At 41.6% G+C, this 25,906-nt stretch overlaps 1 protein-coding gene and 1 long non-coding RNA gene across 3 annotated transcripts in view; one reads left to right on the plus strand and one right to left on the minus strand.

Annotated features, from left to right (window-relative positions):
- Nucleotides 1–2,397: 2,397 nt before the first annotated feature.
- Nucleotides 2,398–6,557, minus strand: LOC109899653 (uncharacterized). Its single transcript, XR_002256505.2, has 4 exons — nt 6,405–6,557; nt 3,483–3,593; nt 3,177–3,291; nt 2,398–3,024 (listed from the first exon to the last, which is right to left on the minus strand). It is a non-coding gene; the product is annotated as an uncharacterized LOC109899653 (long non-coding RNA).
- LOC109899651 (serine/threonine-protein phosphatase 2A 56 kDa regulatory subunit delta isoform) overlaps nt 5,743–25,906 on the plus strand; it is a 51,516-nt gene continuing 31,352 nt past the window's right edge. Inside the window, exons 1-2 of one of the 2 annotated variants that reach the window (XM_020495074.2) lie at nt 5,743–6,009; nt 7,980–8,063. In XM_020495074.2, the coding sequence (XP_020350663.1) occupies nt 5,983–6,009; nt 7,980–8,063 (111 nt within the window). In that variant the 5' untranslated portion in view covers nt 5,743–5,982. Of the gene's footprint in view, nt 6,010–7,012; nt 7,133–7,979; nt 8,064–25,906 lie in introns of those variants that run through there. The other variant, XM_031835822.1, reaches the window with a different exon arrangement.

A 25,906-nucleotide genomic window follows, 5' to 3' on the forward strand; every position in this document is an offset into this window, starting at 1 on the left:
AGCCTAAAACCCCAAACAGCAAGCAATGCAGGTGTAGAAGCACGGTGGCTAGGAAAAACTCCCTAGAAAGGCCAAAACCTAGGAAGAAACCTAGAGAGGAACCAGGCTATGTGGGGTGGCCAGTCCTCTTCTGGCTGTGCCGGGTGGAGATTATAACAGAACATGGCCAAGATGTTCAAATGTTCATAAATGACCAGCAGTCCTGTTGTCAGATTCAACAGAAGATCTCTTTGTTTCTTGGGACCTCTGCATCTCTGTTTTGTCCGAGTTTAAAAGTAGAAAGTTTGCAGCCATCCACTTCCTTATGTCTGAAACACATGCTTCTAGCAAGGGCAATTTTGGGGCTTCACCATGTTTCATTGAAATGTACAGCTGTGTGTCATCGCAACTGCCTTTTCTAAAATTTTTGAGAGGAATGGAAGATTCGATATAGGCCGATAGTTTTTTATATTTTCTGGATCAAGGTTTGGCTTTTTCAAGAGAGGCTTTATTACTGCCACTTTTAGTGAGTTTGGTACACATCCGGTGGATAGAGAGCCGTTTATTATGTTCAACATAGGAGGGCCAAGCACAGGAAGCAGCTCTTTCAGTAGTTTAGTTGGAATTAGGGTCCAGTATGCAGCTTGAAGGTTTAGAGGCCATGATTATTTTCATCATTGTGTCAAGAGATATATTACTAAAACACTTGAGCGTCTCTCTTGATCCTAGGTCCTGGGAGAGTTGTGCAGACTCAGGACAACTGAGCTTTGAAGGAATACGCAGGTTTAAAGAGGAGTCCGTAATTTGCTTTCTAATAATCATAATCTTTTCCTCAAATAAGTTCATGAATTTATCACTGTTAAAGTGAAAGTCATCCTCTCTTGGGGAATGCTGCTTTTTAGTTAGCTTTGCGACAGTATCAAAAAGGAATTTCGGATTGTTCTTATTTTCCTCAATTAAGTTAGAAAAATAGGATGATCGAGCAACAGTAAGGGCTCTTCGGTACTGCACGGTACTGTCTTTCCAAGCTAGTCAGAAGACTTCCAGTTTGGTGTGGCACCATTTCCGTTCCAATTTTCTGGAAGCTTGCTTCAGAGCTCGGGTATTTTCTGTGTACCAGGGAGCTAGTTTCTTATGAGAAATGTTTTTAGTTTTTAGGGGTGCAACTGCATCTAGGGTATTGCGCAAAGTTAAATTGAGTTCCTCAGTTAGGTGGTTAACTGATTTTTGTCCTCTGGCGTCCTTGGGTAGACAGAGGGAATCTGGAAGGACATCAAGGAATCTTTGTGTAGTCTGTGAATTTATAGACAACTTTTGATGTTCCTTGGTTGGGGTCTGAGCAGATTATTTGTTGCAATTGCAAACGTAATAAAATGGTGGTCCGATAGTCCAGGATTATGAGGAAAAACATTAAGATCCACAACATCTATTCCATGGGACAAAACTAGGTCCAGCGTATGACTGTGACAGTGAGTGGGTCCAGAGACATGTTGGACAAAACCCACTGAGTCGATGATGGCTCCGAAAGCCTTTTGGAGTGGGTCTGTGGACTTTTCCATGTGAATATTAAAGTCACCAAAGATTAGAATATTATCTGCTATGACTACAAGGTCCGATAGGAATTCAGGGAACTCAGTGAGGAACGCTGTATATGGCCCAGGAGGCCTGTAAACTGTAGCTATAAAAAGTGATTGAGTAGGCTGCATAGATTTCATGACTAGAAGCTCAAAAGACGAAAACGTCATTTTTTTTTTTGTAAATTGAAATTTGCTATTGTAAATGTTAGCAACACCTCCGCGTTTGCGGGATGCACGGGGGATATGGTCACTAGTGTAGCCAGGAGGTGAGGCCTCATTTAACACAGTAAATTCATCAAGCTTAAGCCATGCTTCAGTCAGGCCAATCACATCAAGATTATGATCAGTGATTAGTTCATTGACTATAATTGCCTTTGAAGTAAGGGATCTAACATTAAGTAGCCCTATTTTGAGATGTGAGGTATCATGATCTCTTTCAATACTGACAGGAATGGAGGTGGTCTTTATCCTAGTGAGATTGCTAAGGCGAACACCGCCATGTTTAGTTTTGCCCAACCCAGGTCGAGGCACAGACACGGTCTCAATGGTGGTAGCTGAGCTGACTACACTGACTGTGCTAGTGGCAGACTCCGCTATGCTGGCAGGCTAGCTAACAGCCTGCTGCCTGGCCTGCACCCTATTTCATTGTGGAGCTAGAGGAGTGGTTCCTCTCTAGGTTTCTCTCCTGGTTCCTCTCTAGGTTTCTTCCTGGGTTCTGGCCTTTCTAGGGAGTTTTTCCTAGCCACTGTGCTTCTACACCTGCATTGCTTGCTGTTTGGGGTTTTAGGCTGGATTTCTGTACAGCACTTTGAGATATCAGCTGATGTAAGAAGGGCTTTATAAATAAATTTGATATAAAATACTAGGTCAATGAGAAACAAACTTAACAGACTCAAAACAAGGAAGCCATGCCTAAACTCAACTATATCAACACCCTTGTCAATTTAACAGGTCCATGTTGCGGCTGTCAATTGTGAGCAACACATTTACCACTGCATTCAGTCTGAAGGTAGCAAAAACAGTACACCGCAAAAAGATAACGCCGTGGTAAGCGGCAAAGTTTACAGACTTCAATTGGAGTAGAGCGGCTGGCGGCAAAATGCAAGCAGTTTTGCAAGCGGCCCTGTTCGTGGTGCTCGCTCCCATGAGAGGCGAAGCTGGCTCGGAGCCCGAGGCACCAAAAGATGTCATTAGCTGAAGTCCTGAGCTGCCGCCACGCATGGTTGACCAATGAGCAGAGTTCATCTTGTCAACCAATCAAACAATGTTTTAATGACAACTTTGTGGTGTGGAATAAGGGGTTAGCTAGAGATATGATTGGCTATGGAATAAACATAAAATGGGGTGCTAGTGTGCGTCTGCACCCCTTTTAGGTTGTTGTCACAAATATCCAGCCCATGTCCAGTCATTCTCAGGGTCACGTCATTCCGTGTCAGCTGTAAGCATTCAAATCGTGGTCACCGTGTGTCTGTGAATCACAACATTAAAGGCAATGAGTGATCACAGCATTTCCACAAATTAAGCCATAGACAATACAACTTAAGCATTGAGGACTGCTTTTTGTTGACAACATGGTGCTTTACACATTATCTACTCTGTGTGAATGATTGAAGAATCTACCCCAGCTATAGGTCCATTTGAGTCACTTATGCCTGCACATCAACCGGTACTGGGACCATTGGAGACATGGGATGCTTGCTCTCAAAGTACTGCTTGAATGTCTTCGGGTCTGCATCTATAAAGGTTAAGTACAAAATGGAGGAAATCTGTGGCTTAGAATTTAATTCAAAGTTGACACAAATAATAAACAAAATAATACGATGCAACAAACTACTACACATATGAAAAAATGTACCACACAGACCAGAACAATACCCTACACATGGAGAGGAAAAGGCACATACAGTACCAACCAATACTACTCACCCGACAGACAAGGCAGGTGTGAACCAGTGCTGCCTTGGCTGCAATCTTCTGTTTCACAGATGCTCCTTTCTTCTTAGCAACCACCGCCTTGGCATCAGTCAACAAGTCCAACTTGAGAGTGGAGCATGCGTTATATATATAAATAGCATCAAAATGAATTGCCCTCATCCCACTGACATTATGATCAATGGACTATGTTGATCAAGTGTTAGAGCTGGGCTGGGACAAAAGCCTTCAAACTCCGGCTCTTCAGGACTTCCTGCAATGACTGAACCAAACCAAAGAATAGTGTTCGAGGTTGAAATAATTTACCAAGTTGAGAGGTGATAAGACTCAGGCACACCCATTGGTTTTGGAATACAGACGGTGCAAATAAGGTTTGCAATTTGGCATCAATAACAGTAATGATTTATTTTGTTGCAATTTTTACCCCCTTTTTCGTGATTACGATCTTGTCTCATTGCTGCAACTCCCCAACGGGCTCGGGAGAGGCGAAGTCAGCCTGCAGGTGCCTGGCCCGCCACAAGGAGTCGCTAGAGCGCGATGAGCCAAGTAAGGCCCCCCCGGCCAAACCCTCCCCTTACCCAGACGATGCTGGGCCAATTGTGCACTGCCCTATGGTACTCCCGGTCAAAGCCTGGGATTGAGCCCCTGCGATACAGTGCCTTAGATCGCTGCGCCACTCAGGATGCCCATGACAGTAATTCTACCGAAAAACAAAAGTGAATACCAATTCATTTAAAACCCACCATAGCAGGTAGGACTAAATAAGGTTACATAACCTTAACTGCTAGGTCTGGGAATTTCCAGAGACCACACACTATGATATACTTACAGTGCATCCGGAAAGTATTCAGACCCCTTCAGTTTTTCAACATTTTGTTACGTTAGAGCATTATTGTAAAATGGATTAAAAAAATAAAATCCTGATCTACACAAAGATCAGAAGTGATTGGACCTTGCATCCACGACAGTGAGTGTGCTTGGCCGGTGAGGGAGTAGTGTAACGACCCTGGGTTTATAAGCGCGGAAATCAACTCTGCCGCACGAGCATGCTTTTGCAGCACAGTCGATAGTGCTCCGGACCTGGGGCTCGAGACCTGCTCCCTGCCTGTTTCATTATATACACACACAGAGAGAGAAAGACACATTTACATAAGTATTCAGACCCTTTACTCAGTACTTCCTTGAACCACCTTTGGCAGCGATTACAGCCTTGAGTCTTCTTGTGTATGACGCTACAAGCTTGGCACACCTATATTTGGGGAGTTTCTCCCATTCTTCTCTGCAGATCCTCTCAAGCTCTGCCAGGTTGGATGGGGAGTGTTGCTGCACAGCTATTTTCAGGTCTCGCCAGAGATATTCGATTGGGTTCAAGTCCGGGCTCTGGCTGGGCCACTCAAGGAAATTCAGAGACTTGTCCCGAAGCCATTTCTGTGTTTTCTTGGCTGTGTGCATAGGGTCATTGTCCTGTTGGAAGGTGAACCTTTGCCCCAGTCTGAGGTCCTGAGTGCTCTGGAGCAGGTTTTCATCAAGGATCTCTATGTATGTACTTTGCTCTGTTCATCTTTGCCTTGATCCTGACTAGTCTCCCAGTCCCTGCCGCTGAAAAACATCTCCACAGAATTATGCTGCCACCTCCATGCTTCACCGTAGCCAGGTTTCCTCCAGACATGACGCTTGGCATTCAGGCCAAAGACTTCAATCTTGGTTTCATCAGACCAGAGAATCTTGTTTCTCATGATCTAAGAGTCCTTTAGGTGCCTTTTGACAAACTCCAAGCGGGCTGTCGTGTGCCTTTTACTGAGGAGTGGCTTACTTTGGCCACTCTACCATAAAGGCCTGATTGATGGAGTGCTGCCTTCCAGAAGGACAAGCATCTCCACAGAGGAACTCTGTAGCTCGGTCAGAGTGACCATCGGGTTCTTGGTCACCTCCCTGACAAAGCCCCTTCTCCCCTGATTGCTCAGTTTGGCTGGGCGGTCAGCTCTAGGAAGAGTCTTGGTGGTTCCAAAATGCTTCCATTTTTGAATGATGGAGGCCACTGTGTTCTTTGGGACCTTAAATGCTGCAGAAATTTTTGATTCAATGATCCAATATAGTGCTACATAACGTGTGGTACTAGGCATTCAATTTTCCCTTTTTTGTATCACCAAGTATAATGGATTGTACAGTAGGTGGCGGCATTAACCTATAACATTGGTTTGCGGACCACCATGATACTGAAGAAGAAGAAGAGCTTCATTCATGAATTGTTGCTAGGGCGAAAGTGCATCATTCAACGCCTCCAGCCTAAACGAGGAGTGCAATCCGCCCATCCTATAACCACCCAATGAAATAATTACAGTGGCCCGTCACTAGGCAGTATAACGTGTGGCTGGCCAATTATCTTTTTCTTGGCCTAGAAGGGTGCAGGGAGCTGAAGCTAACCGAGTGGCAGCGATCGAGTCCCGGGGAAATCTGTCACGGAGTCACCGTGAAAAAGATCAACAGCCACAACATGCCGAATAAAACTAAAAAGGAAAAGGTAACGTACTGATCGCAAAAATGCAAATATTGTTGCCAAATATTCAGAGGAAGTAGACCGTATCTCGTAATTGTATTCTAATACGCCAACTAGATGTTGTACTATTATCGTAAGGCCTAGCAGAGCAGATGCATTTTCAGACTATGCAAAGACATCAGCAGCCAACAACATATGTGATCTTATCATTGTTTACATTACCCTGTATATTCAATTCTTAAATTGATTTAATAACGATAGACAAGCCCATTAAAATAGACGGTAAATCTTAACGTTATACCGTCTATTGACAAAGCTGTTTGCCGCCTGAGGGGATTTCGCGGATGTTTCGACGCTGCCCACATGCTCTGTCTAAACGCAAATACACGACACAGTTAAAATACAAAAGATACACTTACTGTATACACAGTTTAGGAAAGTTGCACCCAGATGTATGTTGAGTAACACAGGGCATGTGGAATGGTCGCAATGGAATTGAGAGCGCAAGGTAAGGGGATGTCATAGCCGAGGTGGTGAGTGGAGAAAAAAAAGTCAGGTGCAACTTTGCTAAACTGCACACAATATGTGTATCTTTAGTATTTTAAAGCTTCTTTCTCACATATGAATGTTAAATTCCAAAGATTTCCCAAACCGTATCGGATGTGAGGTGTACTTTTAATTTAAATTCAGACAAAGTGTCGGGATTAAACAGGGTTGTGATTGTAAAACAAATATGTGATAACTATGTTTCCGTTACTGGGCGTAACAGGTAAGTTGATAGAAAACGGCGCAATAGATGTTTCAACTAACATGCTCATGGCGATACTGTCTTGGTTCTCGATTCGGTGGAAATGTATCTGAAATGTTTGTGTCCAGTTGCAGGTGGTTCTACAAAAAAACAGACACAACTCAATGTCTCTTGCCATTTTAGCTACCGCACATTTAGGATTTTCCATAATCTTTGCAGGAACTAATATTTCTATGCGACGCGGCCACTTGTAGATGACAGTGCATCACACAGTGTGACCAAAGGGGTGTACTACCGTTGTGTTTTGTCTGGTTTTTGTAGAACCACCTGCAACTTGACGCGGACATTTTCTAAGATACCTTTTTTCCCGAATCGAGTACGAAGACTCGCCAAGAGCAGGTAAATTGAAACATCCATGGCAGTTTTTTATATAAGCTAACCTGTAACGACCAGTAATGCAAACATGGTTATCACATATGTGGCATACAATATGTAGCTATTCATGAGGGAGCCAGCTGTGATCAGAAGAAGCCTACCATCAGCTGAGAACACAATGAGGGCCGCCTGTAAACTGGGTATACCCTACTTGGGTTATTGAGAGCTACCGATAGACTAGCCTTATACAGCAACAATGCTTTTGAACTTTTACATTATTTATATTCTCAAATCTGTTGTCGTAAAATAATGTTTTTTTTTTTAATGGCGTATTGTTTAATAATGAATGTGTTGTGAGAATTTGAACTGCAAACATACACGAGCGTGAGCCTAGGCGGTTCTCACTGATAGTGAGTTAACTACATTCGTTAATTAATAAACGTAAGATTATCAAGTTGATAGTTACAAGTTAAATTTAGTCTCGTTCTTCATAAGATACTACTACACACTTGTCAAATAGCTTGCTGCAATGTTTTAAGATCGTCTCTCGCTTGTGCTTAATCGTTGCCTGACCAGACTGTCATTTCTGTCTTTTTCCACTAAGGGGGCATTTAAGTCTCGTTCCATACAGTCTTACAAATGCGTCAGTCAAGGCCGCAAGAATGCTTTCCAACAGTTTTTTTTTTAAGGTAGCGCAATTACGGTAATTGTAGGCACCCTACCAACGGGACCTGTTTTAACCACGGAAATTACATGTATGTGTAGGGTACAATAACTCCATAGAACAGAGGATGTGAGTTGAGTATGGTCCTATGACAATTGTGTTTGTTGTGAATATGGTAAGATGACTATGGCTTGTTGTCATTCACAGGAACCAACCAAATCTGCCAAAAGCAGCACTAAAAACAGTATTGCCACCAGTGGGAAAGACACAGGAACTGAAAATGCAGATGAGGTAAGATATCTTTGATTAACATGACAGATCCAAATGGTTGTTTGACAGTATTTATTTTTTCATTTGTAGCCTGCAGTTTATTTGTGAAGATGGATTTTTCAGATGTATTCATTTCTATCAATTTATAATTAGGGTTTATTTTGAGGTATTATAAACTGTCTATGTGGATCAGGGGCCTATGCATGCTCCCAAAGTAATTTTATTTGACACGCTATTGCCTGTTTCTTAATCGTGTTTATTTTCTTCAATGCTACATAGATAATTTTGCATCCGTGTCCATATTTTTCCTTCATCTTGGTTAGGCCAACATAACAGAGAGGAGCTAAACATAATGTTAGGCCTTTGCATAATGGCACATGGCCGATGTCTGTTCAGCCATATAGGCCTGCTGGTTGAGCTCACAGTTGAGTTCCTTTGGAACATTGTTAAGGGGTGCTATTTATTATGGTGCTTGTGTTGGATCCAGACTCCAGCCGTTTTATCAGGAAGGGAGCAACTGTCCTCTGTGGACAGACCTCTCTGTATGCAGCTGAGCTCTTTGCATAGAACGCCATAGAGGCTGTGACTTGTCCATTGTTTACGGCCCAATAAAGTGTCCTATCAAAGTAGAAGTTAGACCTTCCTATTTTACATTTTGTTTGATAAATCTAAATAAACATCCTTGAATCTCAACTAAAGGTTGACCGATTATTGGAGCACCAAAAAAAGCCCATACCAATTAATAGCCCGATTTTATAAATAATAATAATATTTATTTGTAATAATGGCAATTACAACAATACTGAATGAACAATGAACACTTATTTTAACTTAATATAATACATCAGTAAAATCAAATAAATAATTAAACATGTTCAATTTGGGTTAAATAATGCAAAAACTCAGTGTTGGAGAAGGTAAAAGTGCAATATGTGCCATGTAAAAAGGCTAACGTTTTAGGCTTGATGTCATAAACAGCGCTGTGCTTCAAGCATTGCGAAGAGCTGCTGGCAAACGGAGAAAAGTTCGGGTTGAATGACTGCTCTATCAAATATCAAATCATAGACTTAATTATAATAAACACACGGAAATACGAGTCTTAGGTCATTAATATGTTCAAATCCTATCCTTTCGAAAACAAAACGTTTATTCTTTCAGTGTAATACGGAACCGTTCCGTATTTTATCGAACAGGTGGAAACCATAAATCTAAATATTGCAGAACCTTCAATGTTATGTCATAATTATGTAAAATTCTGGCAAATTAATGACGGTCTTTGTTAGGAAGAAATGGTCTTCACATAGTTCGCAACGAGCCAGGTAACCCAACCTGCTGGCTGCATGTACCCTGACTCTGCTTACACTGAATGCAAGATAAGTGACACAATTTCAGGCACTGCATTGATGCAACGCAGGACAAGCTAGTTAAACTAGTAATATCATCAACCATGTGCAGTTAACTAGTGATTATGTTAAGTTTAATGCTAGCTAGTAACTTACCATGGCTCCTTGCTGCCTGCATTCATGTAACAGGTGGTTAGCCTGCCAAGCAGTCTCCTCATGGATTGCTATATAATCGGCCGTAATGCCGATTACCGATTGTGAGAACTTGAAATCGTCCCTAATTAATCAGCCATTCCGATTAATCGGTCAACCTCTAATCTGAACTCTTGTGTTGTTGTGGTTAGCCAACATGTTCTGAGATGGAAAAACTGTGCAGGAGAGGCTACCTCAGAATATAATTGATCTGACTGTTTATATCTGATTTGGTATAGCCAGATAAATAAGATAATTCATCTTTGTAGACAAACACTGACCTGTTTGCCTCTAAGTGTTTCAAATGGCCTTTCACTCAGTGTGCAAACGATCACTGTTGTGACAGCAGGTTTCTAGGATATAGTGCCCTAGATAACAATATAACTCCTAGATAACAATGTAGGCACATGCTTTATGGCCACCTGGGTCCCTACAGAAACAAATGTAGCTTTTAGTTTCAACTAGATACAGTGCCTTCAGAAAGTATTCAGACACTTTGACTTTTTCCACGTTTTGTTACATTACAGCCTTATTCTAAAATGTATTTAAATAGTTTCCCCCCTCAATTTACATTCAATACCCCATAATGACTAAGCAAAAACAGGTTTATAGAAAATGTTGCACTTTTATTACATAAACAGAAATATGACATTTACATAAATATTCAGACCCTTAACTCAGTACTTTGCATCTTTAGCAGCGACTACAGCGTCTTCTTGGGTATGATGCTACAAGCTTGGCACATCTGCCACCACCATGCTTCACCGTAGGGATGGTGCCAGATTTCCTCCAGACGTGACGCTTGGCATTCAGGCCAAATAGTTTAATCTTGCTTTTATCAGACCAGAGAATCTTGTTTCTCTTGGTCTGAGAGTCTTTAGGTGCCTTTTGGCAAACTCCAAGCGGGCTGTCGTTCCTTTTACTGTGGAGTGGCCACTCCGTCTGGCCACTCTACCATAAAGGCCTGATTGGTGGAGTGTTGCAGAGATGGTTGTCCTTCTGGAAGTTTCTCCCATCCACAGAGGAACTCCAGAGTGCTGTCTTGGTCACCTCCCCTCTACTCCACGGATTGCTCAGTTGGGCCGGGCGGCCATCTCTAGGAAAAGTCTTTATTGGTTCCAAACTTCTTCCATTTTAAGAATGATGGAGGCCACTGTATTCTTGGGGACCTTCAATGCTGCAGAACTTTTTTTGTACCCTTCCCCAGATCTGTGCCTCAACACAATCCTGTCTCGGAGCTCTACTGACAATTCCTTTGACCTCATGGCTTGGTTTTTGCTCAGACATGCACTGTCAACTGTGGGACCTTATATAGACAGGTGTGTGCTTTTCCAAATCATGTCCAACCAATTGAATTTACCGCAGGTGGACTCCAATTAAGTTGTAGAAACATCTCAAGGATGATCAATGGAAACAGGATGCACCTGAGCTCAATTTTTTACTTATATAAATAAGGTATTTGCTAAAATAAAATACAACTTTTTGTTTTGTCATTATAGGGTATTGTGTTTAGGATTTTTTTTAAATTAATTTAATTAATTTTAGAAAAAGGCTTTAACATAACAAAATGTGGAAAAATTAAGGGGTCTAAATACTTTCCGAAGGCACTGTGTATTACTTTGATCTTGCCGTGTTTAAAAAAAAGATATATAATTCTTTCTCAGTGCAGCCCTAACACACCATATAATTTCAATCACTTTCTAAAGTCACTTTTGATTAGAATGAAACCTTCCATACATGTTTGCCCATGGTAGAAGTGGTCAAAAAGTGACCTGAATGACAAAACATTCAGGACATAGAGGTGCTCAAAGTTGACCCATTTTGCATACCCCACCCACCCTACCATGAGATCAGGGTTTCCATTATGAAAATATGGCACCGGATATTTGACCGGCAGCATTATAATTTACCAGACATTTTTTTTAAATGTACCGGACCCATATGTGTTGGGTGTGTAACCTGATTAGGGTGTCCACCCACGGTGCTCAGAATGACAGAAATCACATTTAGATTATGGTAATTCATCTTAACAGAACATGCAAGTCGAGAATGCAATGAAGTGTGTCCTTACCATGCACTTTGAAGTTGTTAGAATAACTGTCCACGATAACTTTTCCTCAGCCAACAAGATGAGTAACGAGCAGCATAATTCCTAACCTACGCATAGGTGGCGCGTGAGTTTCAGTTAGGAGAAGCACATTTTCACCATGAAAATGCACCTTTATAATAAAACATTCCATGCCTCATTGGATTTGCAGACTTATGTAAGATAGCCTACCACTCATAATGTGATGAGTAGATTGGTGGTCATAATTTGAGTTATACGATTAGACTAATCGTAAAAAGGTCTTCATTGCTGAGCGCGTGTAGTGTCCTGGACTGTAGGCTATATCTGATACGTTTCTTTCTTTGCCTGGAAAAACATATTTCATGCAATTCTACTACACTATGTGACTGGAGGCATAATACTTTTGAGTACGACAAATTACAAGTTAGCCTACTCTGTTGACACTGACAAACAGAGCAATAAAAACAATGCTGTCCATATAATGGGTCTACTAGAAGGGGACCCCCAAATAGAATGACATCCATCTAAACTGGAGGAAGAAATTATTGTCCCAAAACAAACTTTTATGTGGCACTACCCAAAGATAAAGAGTGAATGTGCGCACTCACCGGGGATATGGCCAATGCTCTCTGCTGGTACCAGTAAGATGGGCTATAAGCCCAATTTTTAGTTGAGAATTTTGATAACTAAAAGACGGATTCGTATTTTCATTTTCTTTCCTTTACAATAGCCATTTGCTTTCCAAACTATGTCTTCCAGCAATTTTAAATTAGAAATATTGCGATATGCCTGACTGGGCCGCTCTACTTTTCACTGACAGTTCCAGCTAGGGCTGTTACGGGGACCATATTACCGCCACACTGGTGGTCACAAGTCACGACGGCAGTCAAATTCACTGTGACCGTTTAGTCATGGTAATTCGGCTTCTCCAAGCTCTGCTGCTGGTCATTAGTAGCCTACCAAACTTGCTAACTGCCTGGTACTCAGCACTCTATTGTCCCTCTAATCACCCTGACATCAATGCAAATGTGTTAAAAAATCTAATCATACACTTCATGAGAGCCCAGGAGCTTATGTTGCACAACATTTCTATAGGCTATGCGCTACTCATTCACTCAGCCTACTGAGTCTACTGGTCTCACTCACACAGAACTCCCCTACGCCTTGACCTCTTTCTCCCCTCTCTCTCCAGATTACATCTTACGACTAGTGAGGTTCGGCCGCCCGAAAAGCTGCCCACTTGAACCCATCCCCTCCTCCCTTCTCCGGACCATCTCGGGAGACCTTATCCCATTCCTCACTTCCCTCATCAACTCCTCCCTGGCCACTGCCTGCTTCCCCTCTGACTTCAAGATGGCCTGAGTTGCTTCCCTCTTCAAGAAACCAACACTCGACTCATCTGACATCAAAAACGATAGACCTGTATCCCTTCTTTCTTTTCTTTCCAAAACACTTGAGCGTGCTGTCTCTTAACTTTCTTATTGTCTCCCTCAAAACAAACTTCATGACCCTAACTAGTCAGGCTTCAAGACGGGTCACTCAACCGAGACTGCTCTTCTCTGTGTCACGGAGGCTCTCAGCGCTGCCAAAGCTGACTGTCTCTCTGTTCTCATCCTCCTAGATCTATCTGCTGCCTTCGACACCATGACCCGTCAGATCTTCCTCTCCACCCTCTCAGGGCTGGGCGTCTCAGGCTCTGCACACTCTTGGATTGCATCCTACCTGGCAGGCTGCTCCTACCAGGTGACATGGAGAGGATCTGTGTCTGCACCACATACTCACTACAGGTGTCCCCCAGGGCTCGGTTCTAGGCCCTCTCATCTTCTCTCTATACACCAGGTCTCTTGGCTCCGTCTTATCCTCACATGGTCTCTCTTATCATGCTATGCGGATGACACTCAACTACATTTCTCCTTCCCCCCCTTCTGACACCCAGGTGGAAATACGCATCTCTGCGCGCCTGGCAGATATCGCAACGTGGATGTCGGCCCACCACCTCAAGCTCAACCTCGACAAGACTGAACTGCTCTTCCTCCTGGGGAAGGCCTGCCCGCTCAAAGGCCTCTCCAGCACTGTTGACAACTCCACAGTGTCTCCCTCCCAGAGCGCAAAGAACCTTTGCGTGACCTTGGACAACACCCTGACATTCTCTGCAAACGTCAAAGCAGTGACCCGCTTCTGCAGGTTCATGCTCTACCCATTCAGCATCGTTCACACCCGCTTAAGCCTTAGCCCCACCCATCACTTTGTGGATTCACAGTGTAGTAAACAACCAAAGATTTCAAGACTGAAAGTTGTAGTAAAAATACACTTTGTCTAGTCCTTGGCCGTTATCCTAATCTGACTTTGGTGCAGGTAATGTTGTTCTTCACATTACCGTCTCTCATAAACACATGCAACATCAAATAAAATCTAGGTTTATTTGTCACATGTGCAGGATACAGAAGCTTCCAGAAGGTTACTTGCATAGTGGAGTCTTTTGTTAGGATATGTACAGTTGAAGTCAGAATTTACATACACTCCACAAATTTCTTGTTAACAATCTATATTTTTGGCAAGTCAGATAGGACATCTACTTTGTGCATGACACAAGTAATTTTCCCAACAATTGTTTACAGACTTGTTTACAGATTATTTCAGATTATTTAATTTCTAATTCAATGTATAAAAATTCCAGTGGGTCAGAAGTTTACATCTACTAAATTCACTGGGACTTTAAACAGCTTGGAAAATTCCAGAAAATTATGTCATGGCTTTAGAAGCTTCTGATAGGCTAATTGACATATTTTGAGTCAATTGGAGGTGTATTTGTGGATGTATTTCAAGGCCTACCTTCAAACTTCGTGCCTCTTTCCTTGACAACATGGGGAAATCAAAAGAAATTAGCCAAGACCTTAGAAAAAAAATTGTAGACCTCCACAAGTCTTGTTCATCCTTGGGAGCAATTTACAAATGCCTCAAGGTACCACGTTCATCTGTACAAATAATAGTACGCAAGTAATAAACACCATGGGACCATGCAGCCGTCATACTGTTCAGGAAGGAGACGCATTCTGTCTCCTAGAGATGAACGTACTTTGGTGCAAAAAGTGAAAATCGATCCCAGAACAGCAAAGGACCTTGTGAAGATGCTGGAAGAAACAGGTACAAAAGTATCTATATCCACAGTAAAACGAGTCCTATATAGACATAACCTGAAAGGCCGCTCAGCAAGGAAGAAGCCACTGCTCAAAGTTGTGGCAAAATGGCAACCAAGTGAAGGTATTGGAGTGGCCATTACAAAGCCCTGACCTCAGTCCTATAGACAATTGGTGGGCAGAAATGAAAAAGTGTGTGCGAGCAAGGAGGCCTACAATCCTGACTCAGTTACAACAGCTCTGTCCGGAGGAATGAGCCAAAATTCACCCAACTTATTGTGGAAGGCTACCCAAAACATTTGACCCAAGTTAAACAATTTAAAGCCAATGCTACCAAATACAAATTGAGTGTATGCAAACTTCTGACCCACTGGGAATGTGATGAAAGAAATAAAAGCTTAAATAAATTATTCTCTCTACTATTATTCTGACATTTCACATTCTTAAAATAAAATGGTGATCCTAACTGACCTAAGACAGGGAATTTTTACTCAGATTAAATGCCAGCAATTGTGAAAAACTGAGTTCAAATGTATTTTGCTAAGGTGTATGTAAACTTCCGACTTCAACTGTAGCTAGCTAGCTGACAATGAAGCATAATCCCAACTCTAATGCTGAGTCAAAACAACTGGAAATTAGAATAAAAAACTAGCTCCAACTGGGGAAAATCGCTTTGAACGGTCATCCAACTCGGAATTCCAACTTTGGGATCTCGGACTTCTTTCTAGAGCTTTCCGACTTTCCGACCTGAAGAATTCCGACGTCATGATTTGACCTCGTATATTTCAGAGTTCCCAGTGGTTTTGAACGCGGCAGAACTACCATGCATAAATCTGCAGGTAGCTAAAGCTAACCAACTAGTTTCAATGTTAGCTTGCTAGCTAACATTAGGCTATAACTATCAATGAAAAGGGCTTTCTGAGATGCAAATAATATTACTACACAGATCATACACGTAAAGTTAGCGAGCTCGCTAACAGTGCACTTTCGTTTTCAATGAAAATGACTTTGACTAAATTTAGAAACCTATATCTGAAAATGTAGCGAGACTCTTACCCGTATCCATGGATGAATGTTTCTCTCCCTCTGACCTGGATGCCATGGTTTCCCTTAGTTTGAAGATGTATGAAACACCTGTCTCCGGATTACAACATCCTTATTTCTGTGTTCTCTTTTTGGACTCTCTGCATTTGGCAGTCATCTCTCTGCTTCCACCAGGCATTCCACTGATTTCAAACCTCGGTCAACTTCTTCCGTGACAACGACACCATTTCTTTCCCCACCATTGTCATCAGAAGACTCTACAATGTCTGGTTCAATTAAAATGTATTTCCCTAAATCAAGGATTTTTTTCATTGTCTGATTTCATTTTCAATGTCAGCATGGCACAATCATCCTCCAGAAAGTAGTCCATCACAACTTTTTCCGAATGAGCTTTGTCGAAGTGCTATTAAGGCAGCAATGTTAAGATATATCTTTAATAAAAAAAATCTGCGGTAGACAGGATTATGCACATACAGTGAGGCAAAAAAAAGTATTTAGTCAGCCACCAATTGTGCAAGTTCTTCCACTTAAAAAGATGAGAGAGGCCTGTAATTTTCATCATAGGTACACTTCAACCATGACAGACAAAATGAGAAAAAAAATATCCAGAAAATCACATTGTAGGATTTTTAATGAATTTATTTGCAAATTATGGTGGAAAATAAGTGTTTGGTCACCGACAAACAAGCAAGATTTCTGGCTCTCAGACCTGTAACTTCTTCTTTAAGAGGCTCCTCTGTCCTCCACTCGTTACCTGTATTAATGGCACCTGTTTGAACTTGTTATCAGTATAAAAGACACCTGTCCACAACCTCCTACTGTCACACTCCAAACTCCTCTATGGCCAAGACCAAAGAGCTGTCAAAGGACACCAGAAACAAAATTGTAGACCTGCATCAGGCTGGGAAGACTGAAATCTGCAATAGGTAAGCAGCTTGGTCTGAAGAAATCAACTGTGGGAGCAATTATTAGGAAATGGAAGACATACAAGACCACTGATAATCTCCCTCGATCTGGGGCTCCACGCAAGATCTCACCCCGTGGGGTCAAAATGATCACAAGAACGGTGAGCAAAAATCCCAGAACCACACGGGGGGACCTAGTGAATGACCTGCAGAGAGCTGGGACCAAAGTAACAAAGCCTACCATCAGTAACACACTACGCCGCCAGGGACTTTTGGGCTGTTTTTCTGCAAAGGGACCAGGACGACTGATCCGTGTAAAGGAAAGAATGAAATGGGGCCATGTATCGTGAGATTTTGAGTGAAAACCTCCTTCCATCAGCAAGGGCATTGAAGATGAAACGTGGCTGGGTCTTTCAGCATGACAATGATCCCAAACACACCGCCCGGGCAACGAAGGAGTGGCTTCGTAAGAAGCATTTCAAGGTCCTGGAGTGGCCTAGCCAGTCTCCAGATCTCAACCCCATAGAAAATCTTTGGAGGGAGTTGAAAGTCCGTGTTGCCCAGCAACAGCCCCAAAACATCATTGCTCTAGAGGAGATCTGCATGCAGGAATGGGCCAAAATACCAGCAACAGTGTGTGAAAAACTTGTGAAGACTTACAGAAAACGTTTGACCTCTGTCATTGCCAACAAAGGGTATATAACAAAGTATTGAAATAAACTTCTGTTATTGACCAAATACTTACTTTCCACCATCATTTGCAAATAAATACATTAAAAACAATGTGATTTTCTGGATTTTTTTTCCTCATTTTGTCTGTCATAGGTACATTTCAACTATGATGAAAATTACAGGCCTCATCTTTTTAAGTGGGAGAACTTGCACAATTGGTGGCTGACTAAATACTTTTTTTGCCCCACTGTATACTGAGCAGCTCATGTTATACACAGAAGCATGTTACAAGGCAGTCTGAAATTAATCTTTCAGCATGTCCAACCCCTCCGTGTATTTTTCTGTGGCTAAACCTACTAGGCTCGTAATTTAACAATTTGGATTTGTATTTTCAGATGGCATACAAGTTTGTTATTAAGGCACATGAAAGTCAACATTTTCCAGAAGGCATTTCTGCTAAAAGCACATTTTGATTTAAAAAAGAAAAACATTCAAATGAAACCGGTCACATACAGTATCAGTCAAAAGTTTGGACACCTACTTATTCCAGGGTTTACTTTATTTTTTAAAACAATTTTCTACATTGTAGAATAATAGTGAAGACATTTAAAACTATCAAATAATACACATGGAATTATGTAGTTACCAAAAGTGTTAAACTAATCAAACTATATTTGAGATTCTTCAAAGTAGCCACCCTTTGCCTTGATGACAGCTTTGCACACTCTTGGCATTCTCTGAACAAGCTTCATGAGGTAGTCACCTGGAATGCATTTCAATTAACAGGTGTGTCTTGTTCATTTGTGTAATTTATTTCCTTTTTAATGCATTTTAGCCAGTCAGTTGGGTTGTGACAAGGTATGGGTGGTATACAGAAGATAGCCCTATTTGGTAAAAGACCCAAGTCCATATTATGGCATGAACAGCTCAAATAAGCAAAGAGAAACGACAGTGCATCAATACTTTAAGACATGAAGATCAGTCCACTTTTAACGTTTCTTCAATTGCAGTTGCAAAAACCATGAACCGCTATGATGAAACTGGCTCTCATGAGGACCGCTACAGGAAAGGAAGACCCAGAGTTACCTCTGCTGTGGATAAGTTAATTAGAGATACCAGCCTCAGATTGCAGCCCAAATAAGTGCTTCACAGAGTTCAAGAAACAGACATCTCAACTGGAGACTGTGTGAATCAGGCCTTCACGGTTGGATTGCGGCAAAGAAACCACTACTAAAGGACACCAATAAGAAGAAGAAACTTACTTGGGCCAAGAAACACGAGCAATAGACATTAGACCGGAGGAAACTTGTCCTTTGGTCTGATGAGTCCAAATTTGAGCTTTTTTTGTTCCAACCACTGTGTCTTTGTGAGATGCAGAGTAGGTGAACGGATGATCTAAGGCATGTGTGGTTCCCACTGAAGCATGGAGGAGGTGGTGAGGGGGTGTTTTGCTGGTGACACTGTCTGATTTATTTAGAATTCAAGGCACCCTTACTAGCATGGCTACCACAGCATTCTGCAGCGATACGCCATCCCATCTGGTTTGGGCTTAGTGGGACTATCATTTGTTTTTCAATAGGACAATGACCTAAAACACATCTCCAGGCTGTGTTACCAAGAAGGAGAGTGATGGAGTGCTGCATCAGATGACCTGGCCTCCACAATCATCCTACCTCAAACCAATTGAGATGTTTAGATAGTTGATGTTAAAGCTTAAAAAATGACATTTAAAATTAACATTCTCAAGAAATCAGAATAGTTTGACAAACCTGTTTGGAAGATTTCAAATTATATTAAACTCAACCATTTATCTTTTTCAGTGATTTAAGACATGGGCGTCTCATGGTAGGGTGCGGTATACAATATGGGTAAAATTTGATCACTTATCTCCTGAATGTTTTGTCATTCAGTTCCAAAAAGTCACCTTCTGACCACTTCCACAATAGGAAAACATGTATGAAAGGTTTCGTTCAAATCAAAAGGGGTGCAGTCAGAAAGTGATTGCAATCATATAGGATGACCCACACCCAATTGAACTATTCAATTTCCTGATTCAACAAATCCAGGGCTTTGTTATTAGTTGATAAGTTGAATCATGTGTTTGTGCTCACATTTTTCTTCTAAACGAGCACTAACTTGGGTCTGCAGGAAAAGGATTGAAAAACACGGCTGTATACTATAAACAAGTATTGTATCACCATGTCCTGGAACTTTACACCTCATTAACATTGGCTAGACACTGGATACACTCCATTAGTTGCTGTGGTTTGTTAACCTCTCGTATAAGCGTGTGTACCTTAACAAACGATAGTGTTTGCGCTTTCAAAACATCCCACAGTCCAGAGAACGGTATTGATGACAGGAAACTCAGGGTGCTTAGGGCTTGACTTTGCGTGGGATGAAAGGCTATTGATTGGGTCTATTTTGAGATCGGCTCAGTCATGCAAACCTGCCTATTCAGGCCATCTATTTCATGCCTTGGGCAAGCGCCAACCTGTGTCTGATGGGAATGGTCCATAACATACAACAATCACTACCCAGGTTTTCAAAAACATGCCCAGATGTGTGAATGCACTGCATGCAGACTTTGCACTCTCAAACATATACAGTATGCAATGATAAAGGCTGGGACAATTGTTTAGGGGGCAACCATTTTCTGTTTCCTTTCTGTGCATCGTTGATCTTGGTAGGCGCATGCCATAGTGAAAACGTATTCCGTATCTCCACCTGTCAAAAGGTAATGTGAGTAAGGAGCTGAGGAAAGGATGCCATGTTGGGAGTATTGGAAGACAGACCCAGATACCATTATTGTTGTATTTGCTGTTTAGAATTTGTCTACATGTCTGTCTGGTCATGATAGAAATAAATCAATAGATGTAGGCCTAAATGAAACCATGCACAGTTGTAATTTAAAATATATAAATCCAGCTCAATTATCATACTTGATGTTGGCAGGCCAATATATAACGTGTTGCTCAGTTGGATAGGTATTTTACACTGTCTTGAGTATGGAAAAACTCCCCTTTGGTTGTTATTATTCACTTCTGGATTGATCCGTTCCCATGGTCTCGTAAGAAGGGGGAAGCCGTTTCGGAAGCTACTCAATAGTACAGATCCCTTTACTGTACTTCAATGAGAGTACTGCACTTGCTTGAGTAATGTTACCTGCACCTTTTTATAGTACATTAACTCCTTTTTTTTCTTTTTTCTTTTTTTACCCAGACCTATCGAATGGAGTATCATTTGACTCAACTATTGAGACCGCTTTGACCTTCAACATGGGACCTTTTTGAAACTGAATGTGTTTCTATTTCAACAGGATACTACAGTGAATGTATTCGATGGAATGATCTTTTTAAGCGTAGAGGTAACTTCCTGAGGGAATCCCTCCTGGTCTCAACTAGACAGGAAATGCCCCTGTAAGTCTGAGCCTGATGGCAGAGGGAGAGTGTTTAACGCTCATGGCACGACCACTGGGCAGGCTTAGCAAGGATGTAAGGGATGGAGAACTGGCCTTTATGAGAACAGGGGCCTTGCAAGTGGTTTGTAAAGCCAAGAGACTTACAGTTTAACCTCCACATTAGAGGTCGACCGATTTAATGATTTTTCTACGCCGATACCGATTATTGGAGGACTAAAAAAAAAGCTCATGCCGATTTAAAAATATTTATTTATTTGTAATGACAATGACAACAATACTGAATGAACACTTATTTTAACTTAATATAATACATCAATAAAATCAATTTAGCCTCAAATAAAAAATGAAACATGTTCAATTTGGTTTAAATCATGCAAAAACCAAGTGTTAGAGAAGAAAGTAAAAGTGCAATATGTGCCATGTAAGAAATCTAACGTTTCAGTTCCTTGCTCAGAACATGAGAACATATGAAAGCTGGTGGTTCCTTTTAACATGAATCTTCAATATTCCCAGGTAAGAAGTTTTAGGTTGTAGTTATTATAGGTATTATAGGACTATTTCTCTCTATACCATTTGTATTTCATGAACCTTTGACTATTGGATGTTCTTGTAGGCACTTTAGTATTGCCAGTGTAACAGTATAGCTTCTGTCCCTCTCCTCGCTCCTACCTGAGCTCGAACCAGGAACACATCGACAACAGCCACCCTCGAAGCAGCATTACCCATGCAGAGCAAGGGGAACTACCACTCCAAGTCTCAGAGCGAGTGACGTTTGAAACTCTACTAGCGCACATCCCGCTAACTAGCTAGCCATTTCACATCGGTTAAACCAGCCTAATCTCGGAAGTTGATAGGCTTGAAGTACAACAAAGAGCTGCTGGCAAAACGCACGAAAGGGCTGTTTGAATAAATGCTTACGAGCCTGCTGCTGCCTACCACCGCTCAGACTTCTCTATCAAATCATATAACTAAGTCTAACATAATAACACACAGAAATACGAGCCTTAGGTCATTAATATGGTCGAATCCGGAAACTATCATCTTGAAAACAAGACGTTTATTCTTTCAGTGAAATACAGAACCCTTACAATTTTATCTAACGGGGGGCATCCATAAGTCTAAATATTCCTTTTACATTGCACAACCTTCAATGTTATGTCATAATTACGTAAAATTCTGGCAAATTAGGGTGCCCAAACTGTTGCATATACACTGACTCTGCGTGCAATGAACGCAAGAGAAGTGACACAATTTCACCTGGTTAATATTGCCTGCTAACCTGGATTTCTTTTAGCTAAATATGCAGGTTTAAAAATATATACTTCTGTGTATTGATTTTAAGAAAGGCATTGATGTTTATGGTTAGGTACACATTGGAGCAACGATACACACCACAACGATTATATGCAACGCAGGACACGCTAGATAACTACACATGGTTGATGATATTACTAGTTTAACTATTGATTATGATTGATAGATAGTTTTTTATAAGATACATTTAATGCTAGCTAGCTACTTACCTTGGCTTACTGCATTCGCGTAACAGGCAGACTCCTCGTGGAGTGTAATGTAATCAGGTGGTTAGAGTGTTGGACTAGTTAACTGTAAGGTTGCAAGAGTGAATCCCCCGAGCTGACAAGGTAAAAATCTGTCTTTCTGCCCCTGGACGAGGCAGTTAACCCACCTAAATAAAGGTGTAAAATAAATAAATAATAATATTTAAAAAATGTATCTGCCAAATTGTATCTGCCGATTGTTATAACTTGAAATCGGCCCTATTTAATCGGCCATTCAGATTTGATCGGTTGACCTCTACTCCACATACCTGTTTTAATATTACAATGGAGCTGCTGATGTTTTACAAGAGCACCTGCATATCCAATGGCAAGCTTGTCTAAGAATGATATGCGAATAGAGAATTTTAGGTTAGCATAGAACTACAATTTTTAAGACTCATTATCAGGGCCTAAAATCCCAAGATTGTGTTAAAATCAGGGTTAAAAGTAACACCTGTTACCAGCCAAATGCGGGTATATTTTTGGGTAAGATGTCTATTTTTACCAGCCACGTTGGCGGGTGGTCAGGGATCCACAGCGTGAGCATTTCACTTGCATTTGTTAATAAAAAATAAAAAAAGTAAAGTATGAATACATTTGATAGTAAAATAAATGCGGCAGTTGCTGTTTTCAAAGTATTTTGCCACTTCCCTTCATAGCTGGTAAATTAATCGCACAAAGTCAAAACTACGAATCCTATATAGCCTATTCCACTTCGCGCTGCAACACTGCCTGCCTGGGGGTGAGAGTGAAATATTCATTTTTAGTAGCGCTGCCCACTCCACAGGCATAAAAAATTGTCTAATTTACTTGAAACGAAAGTCTACTGAAGTGTGACTTTGTCTTTGTGTTTCTTGGCATTGTTTTGTTCACAAGCTAGGTTGGTTTTCTATGTTTGAGTTTCAACTGATAGGGAAGAGAAGACAATGCTTCTTCTAGTCAGACTCAATAGCGCAGACACACACGACTCCATTCGCGCTACCATGGTTACCTCCCCGCCCTTTAAAGGGGCAGGTTAATGTTTTTGTCTCGTCTGTAACGTTTAGGTTAAAAGACTCAGGGTCACCCCATGTGATGGACCCACAACATTATTGAGTTTTTAAAACAATACAGCCAATACAATTTCCCCTAAAATACTTCATGTTGACATATCAATTACAAGCAATATAGACAGCATACATGGTTAATATTTGCGTTTACCTCTGCTAGATCACATTTATCAATAAAAGCTCTGTGATTTTTGTACACAAATCAATTATAATCAAGACATGGGTGGAATAAATCATGTTTATCTTGAAAAAATATAAATATATGCACTTGATGTGTTTGTACTGTGTCTTCCTGTCCTTGGGTCCACACACATCGCAGCGCTTCTTCCTGCTGCTAGCGGCTCAATCTAGAACGATGAAAACGTTTTGTTCAGGGATTTTACTAATATCCTACTCACTCACATGCATAGTTACAGCAGGCCAAGGTAGGAGAGTCAGACACACATGTAACAACATCACTTCCTATATTGGAGTTGTTGGTTCTGTGGGTCAGGCAGATGGGACACCAGCATCCTCCTGAATCCTCCTCACAATGGCTGCAGAAGCTGAGGTCCTTGGGATATGTTACCTCCTCTGTATTTGAGGTCTTACCAAAGCCTTGCCCAGCTCCTCGAGAAAGAGCCGTCTCCTCCGGAGCTTCCCTCTGTCCCAATCTGGGTTCAACGCCATCCAGATGACATACACATTGTACACCGAGATGTTGAAGAATATAACAAGTGGCCAGAGTAAGGTTCTTCTTTTGTAGCTGTAGCCAGTCACCAGCTTGTCTAAATTGTCCACCCCTCCTGTTGTGGCATTGTAATCCATTATGATATCTGGTTTTTGATGTTCCTGGCTACAGATTCTCCCATCTCTATACAGCGTACTCATGAGTACCACATTTTCGCCTTTCTTTTGCACGTAGGACACTAGGGACGTGTTCGGCCGTGACCAGAAACTTAGAGGAATTGATAGGCCTGTTCCGTGTATTCAACAGCTCTGGCTTGTTTTTTAGTTATGTTTCTTCCATCATCAGCTTCCTCTTGAGGAGCTGCTCTCCCAGCTTGCGCAAAGTAAAAAAAAAAGTCCCAGTGTCACGTCCAAGACAACCCGCATCCCTTGGTTCTTCTCAGGGGCTCCTCCATCTGGCTTCCCTGTATAGACTTGCAAGTTCCACGCATATGATGAAGCAGCATCACAGGCAGCCCAGATCTGGATCCCATATTTTGCGGGTTTAGACGGTATGTACTGCCTGAAGGGGCAGCAGCCCCTAAATAGCATAAGCTGTTCATCAACAGTAACGTTGGACCCAAGGTTGTAAAACAGGAGAAGGTGGTCCACCCACTGGTCCCACACTGACCTGATAGCAGCTAGCTTGTCTCGCTACCGCCAAGTTGGTCTGGTGTCTCTGTTATCAAAGAGGATAATCCTGGAAATATAGTGGAAGTTTTCCAGAAACATTGTTGCACAGAAAGTTCTCTGCCAGTTTCTGCATCCCACAGGTATCCCATGTGGATTCCCAGCAAGGACCTGAAAACACCAGCAAGGATAAGAACCCCAAAGTATGCATGTAAATGAGTTCATCTCTCTCCAAAAACATGCCTTGCATCCAAATTAGTGCAGTCCAGAATGATTTTCTGGATGGTGCCTGGGATAAACAGTTCAAATGAAGACTATGTCCTGCACATGAGTAACCACCACCCGCGTTGGCTCTGGTTGCATCCTTATCACATTGGCAGCCATGCGGGGTGGCTCATTTCTTGGGCAAGAAGACCATTTCAATTTCACAATGTTTTGGGCATCCATATTTCTCCTCTGGGCTGCTGATAAGCTGGTTGCTGACTGGCTGGTCCTGGGGCTGGCTGAGGGTTAATCTCATTCTCTTCTTCCAACTCACTGTCAGACTCTGAATTGACAGAGACATGACCCTCATGTTTGGAAAACTCCTTCCACACTAGCTTCTCTCTCTGCAAAAATTATTTATAAGGCCCTCTGAGCAGAGATTATTTTGCCATACTGATTGATTGTGGTAAAGAGCCACACATGCATTATTTGTGTCCCTCCCCCAATTTGCACCTGGCTGGGGTAGAGTGTGGGAAAATACTTATATATATTTTTTAATGATGTATTGTAATAACATTGTGCAGGTTCCCGCTAGGCATTGTGTAGTTTCACACACTACAAAGGGTAAAGAGTGCAAGAAAAGCATGAGACAGGCAGGGAAACAGACAGCACCAATAACCTATATTGAAACAGCAGGCCCAGGGAGGAGGAAGTCATAGTGAAGGCACACAGCAAACCTTTTTGTTTAATTTTTTACTTGTTTTCACCTACACACACACTTTTCCAAACTTGTATTACTCTCGGGTCCAGTGGAACCAAACACCACTAACTATGACAGACAAAATGAGGGGGAAAAAATCCAGAAAATCACATTGTAGGATTTTTAATGAATTTATTTGCAAATTATGGTGGAAAATAAACTTTTGTTATTG

The sequence above is a fragment of the Oncorhynchus kisutch genome, linkage group LG11 (genome assembly GCF_002021735.2).
Source record: "Oncorhynchus kisutch isolate 150728-3 linkage group LG11, Okis_V2, whole genome shotgun sequence".
NCBI lineage: Eukaryota > Metazoa > Chordata > Actinopteri > Salmoniformes > Salmonidae > Oncorhynchus > Oncorhynchus kisutch.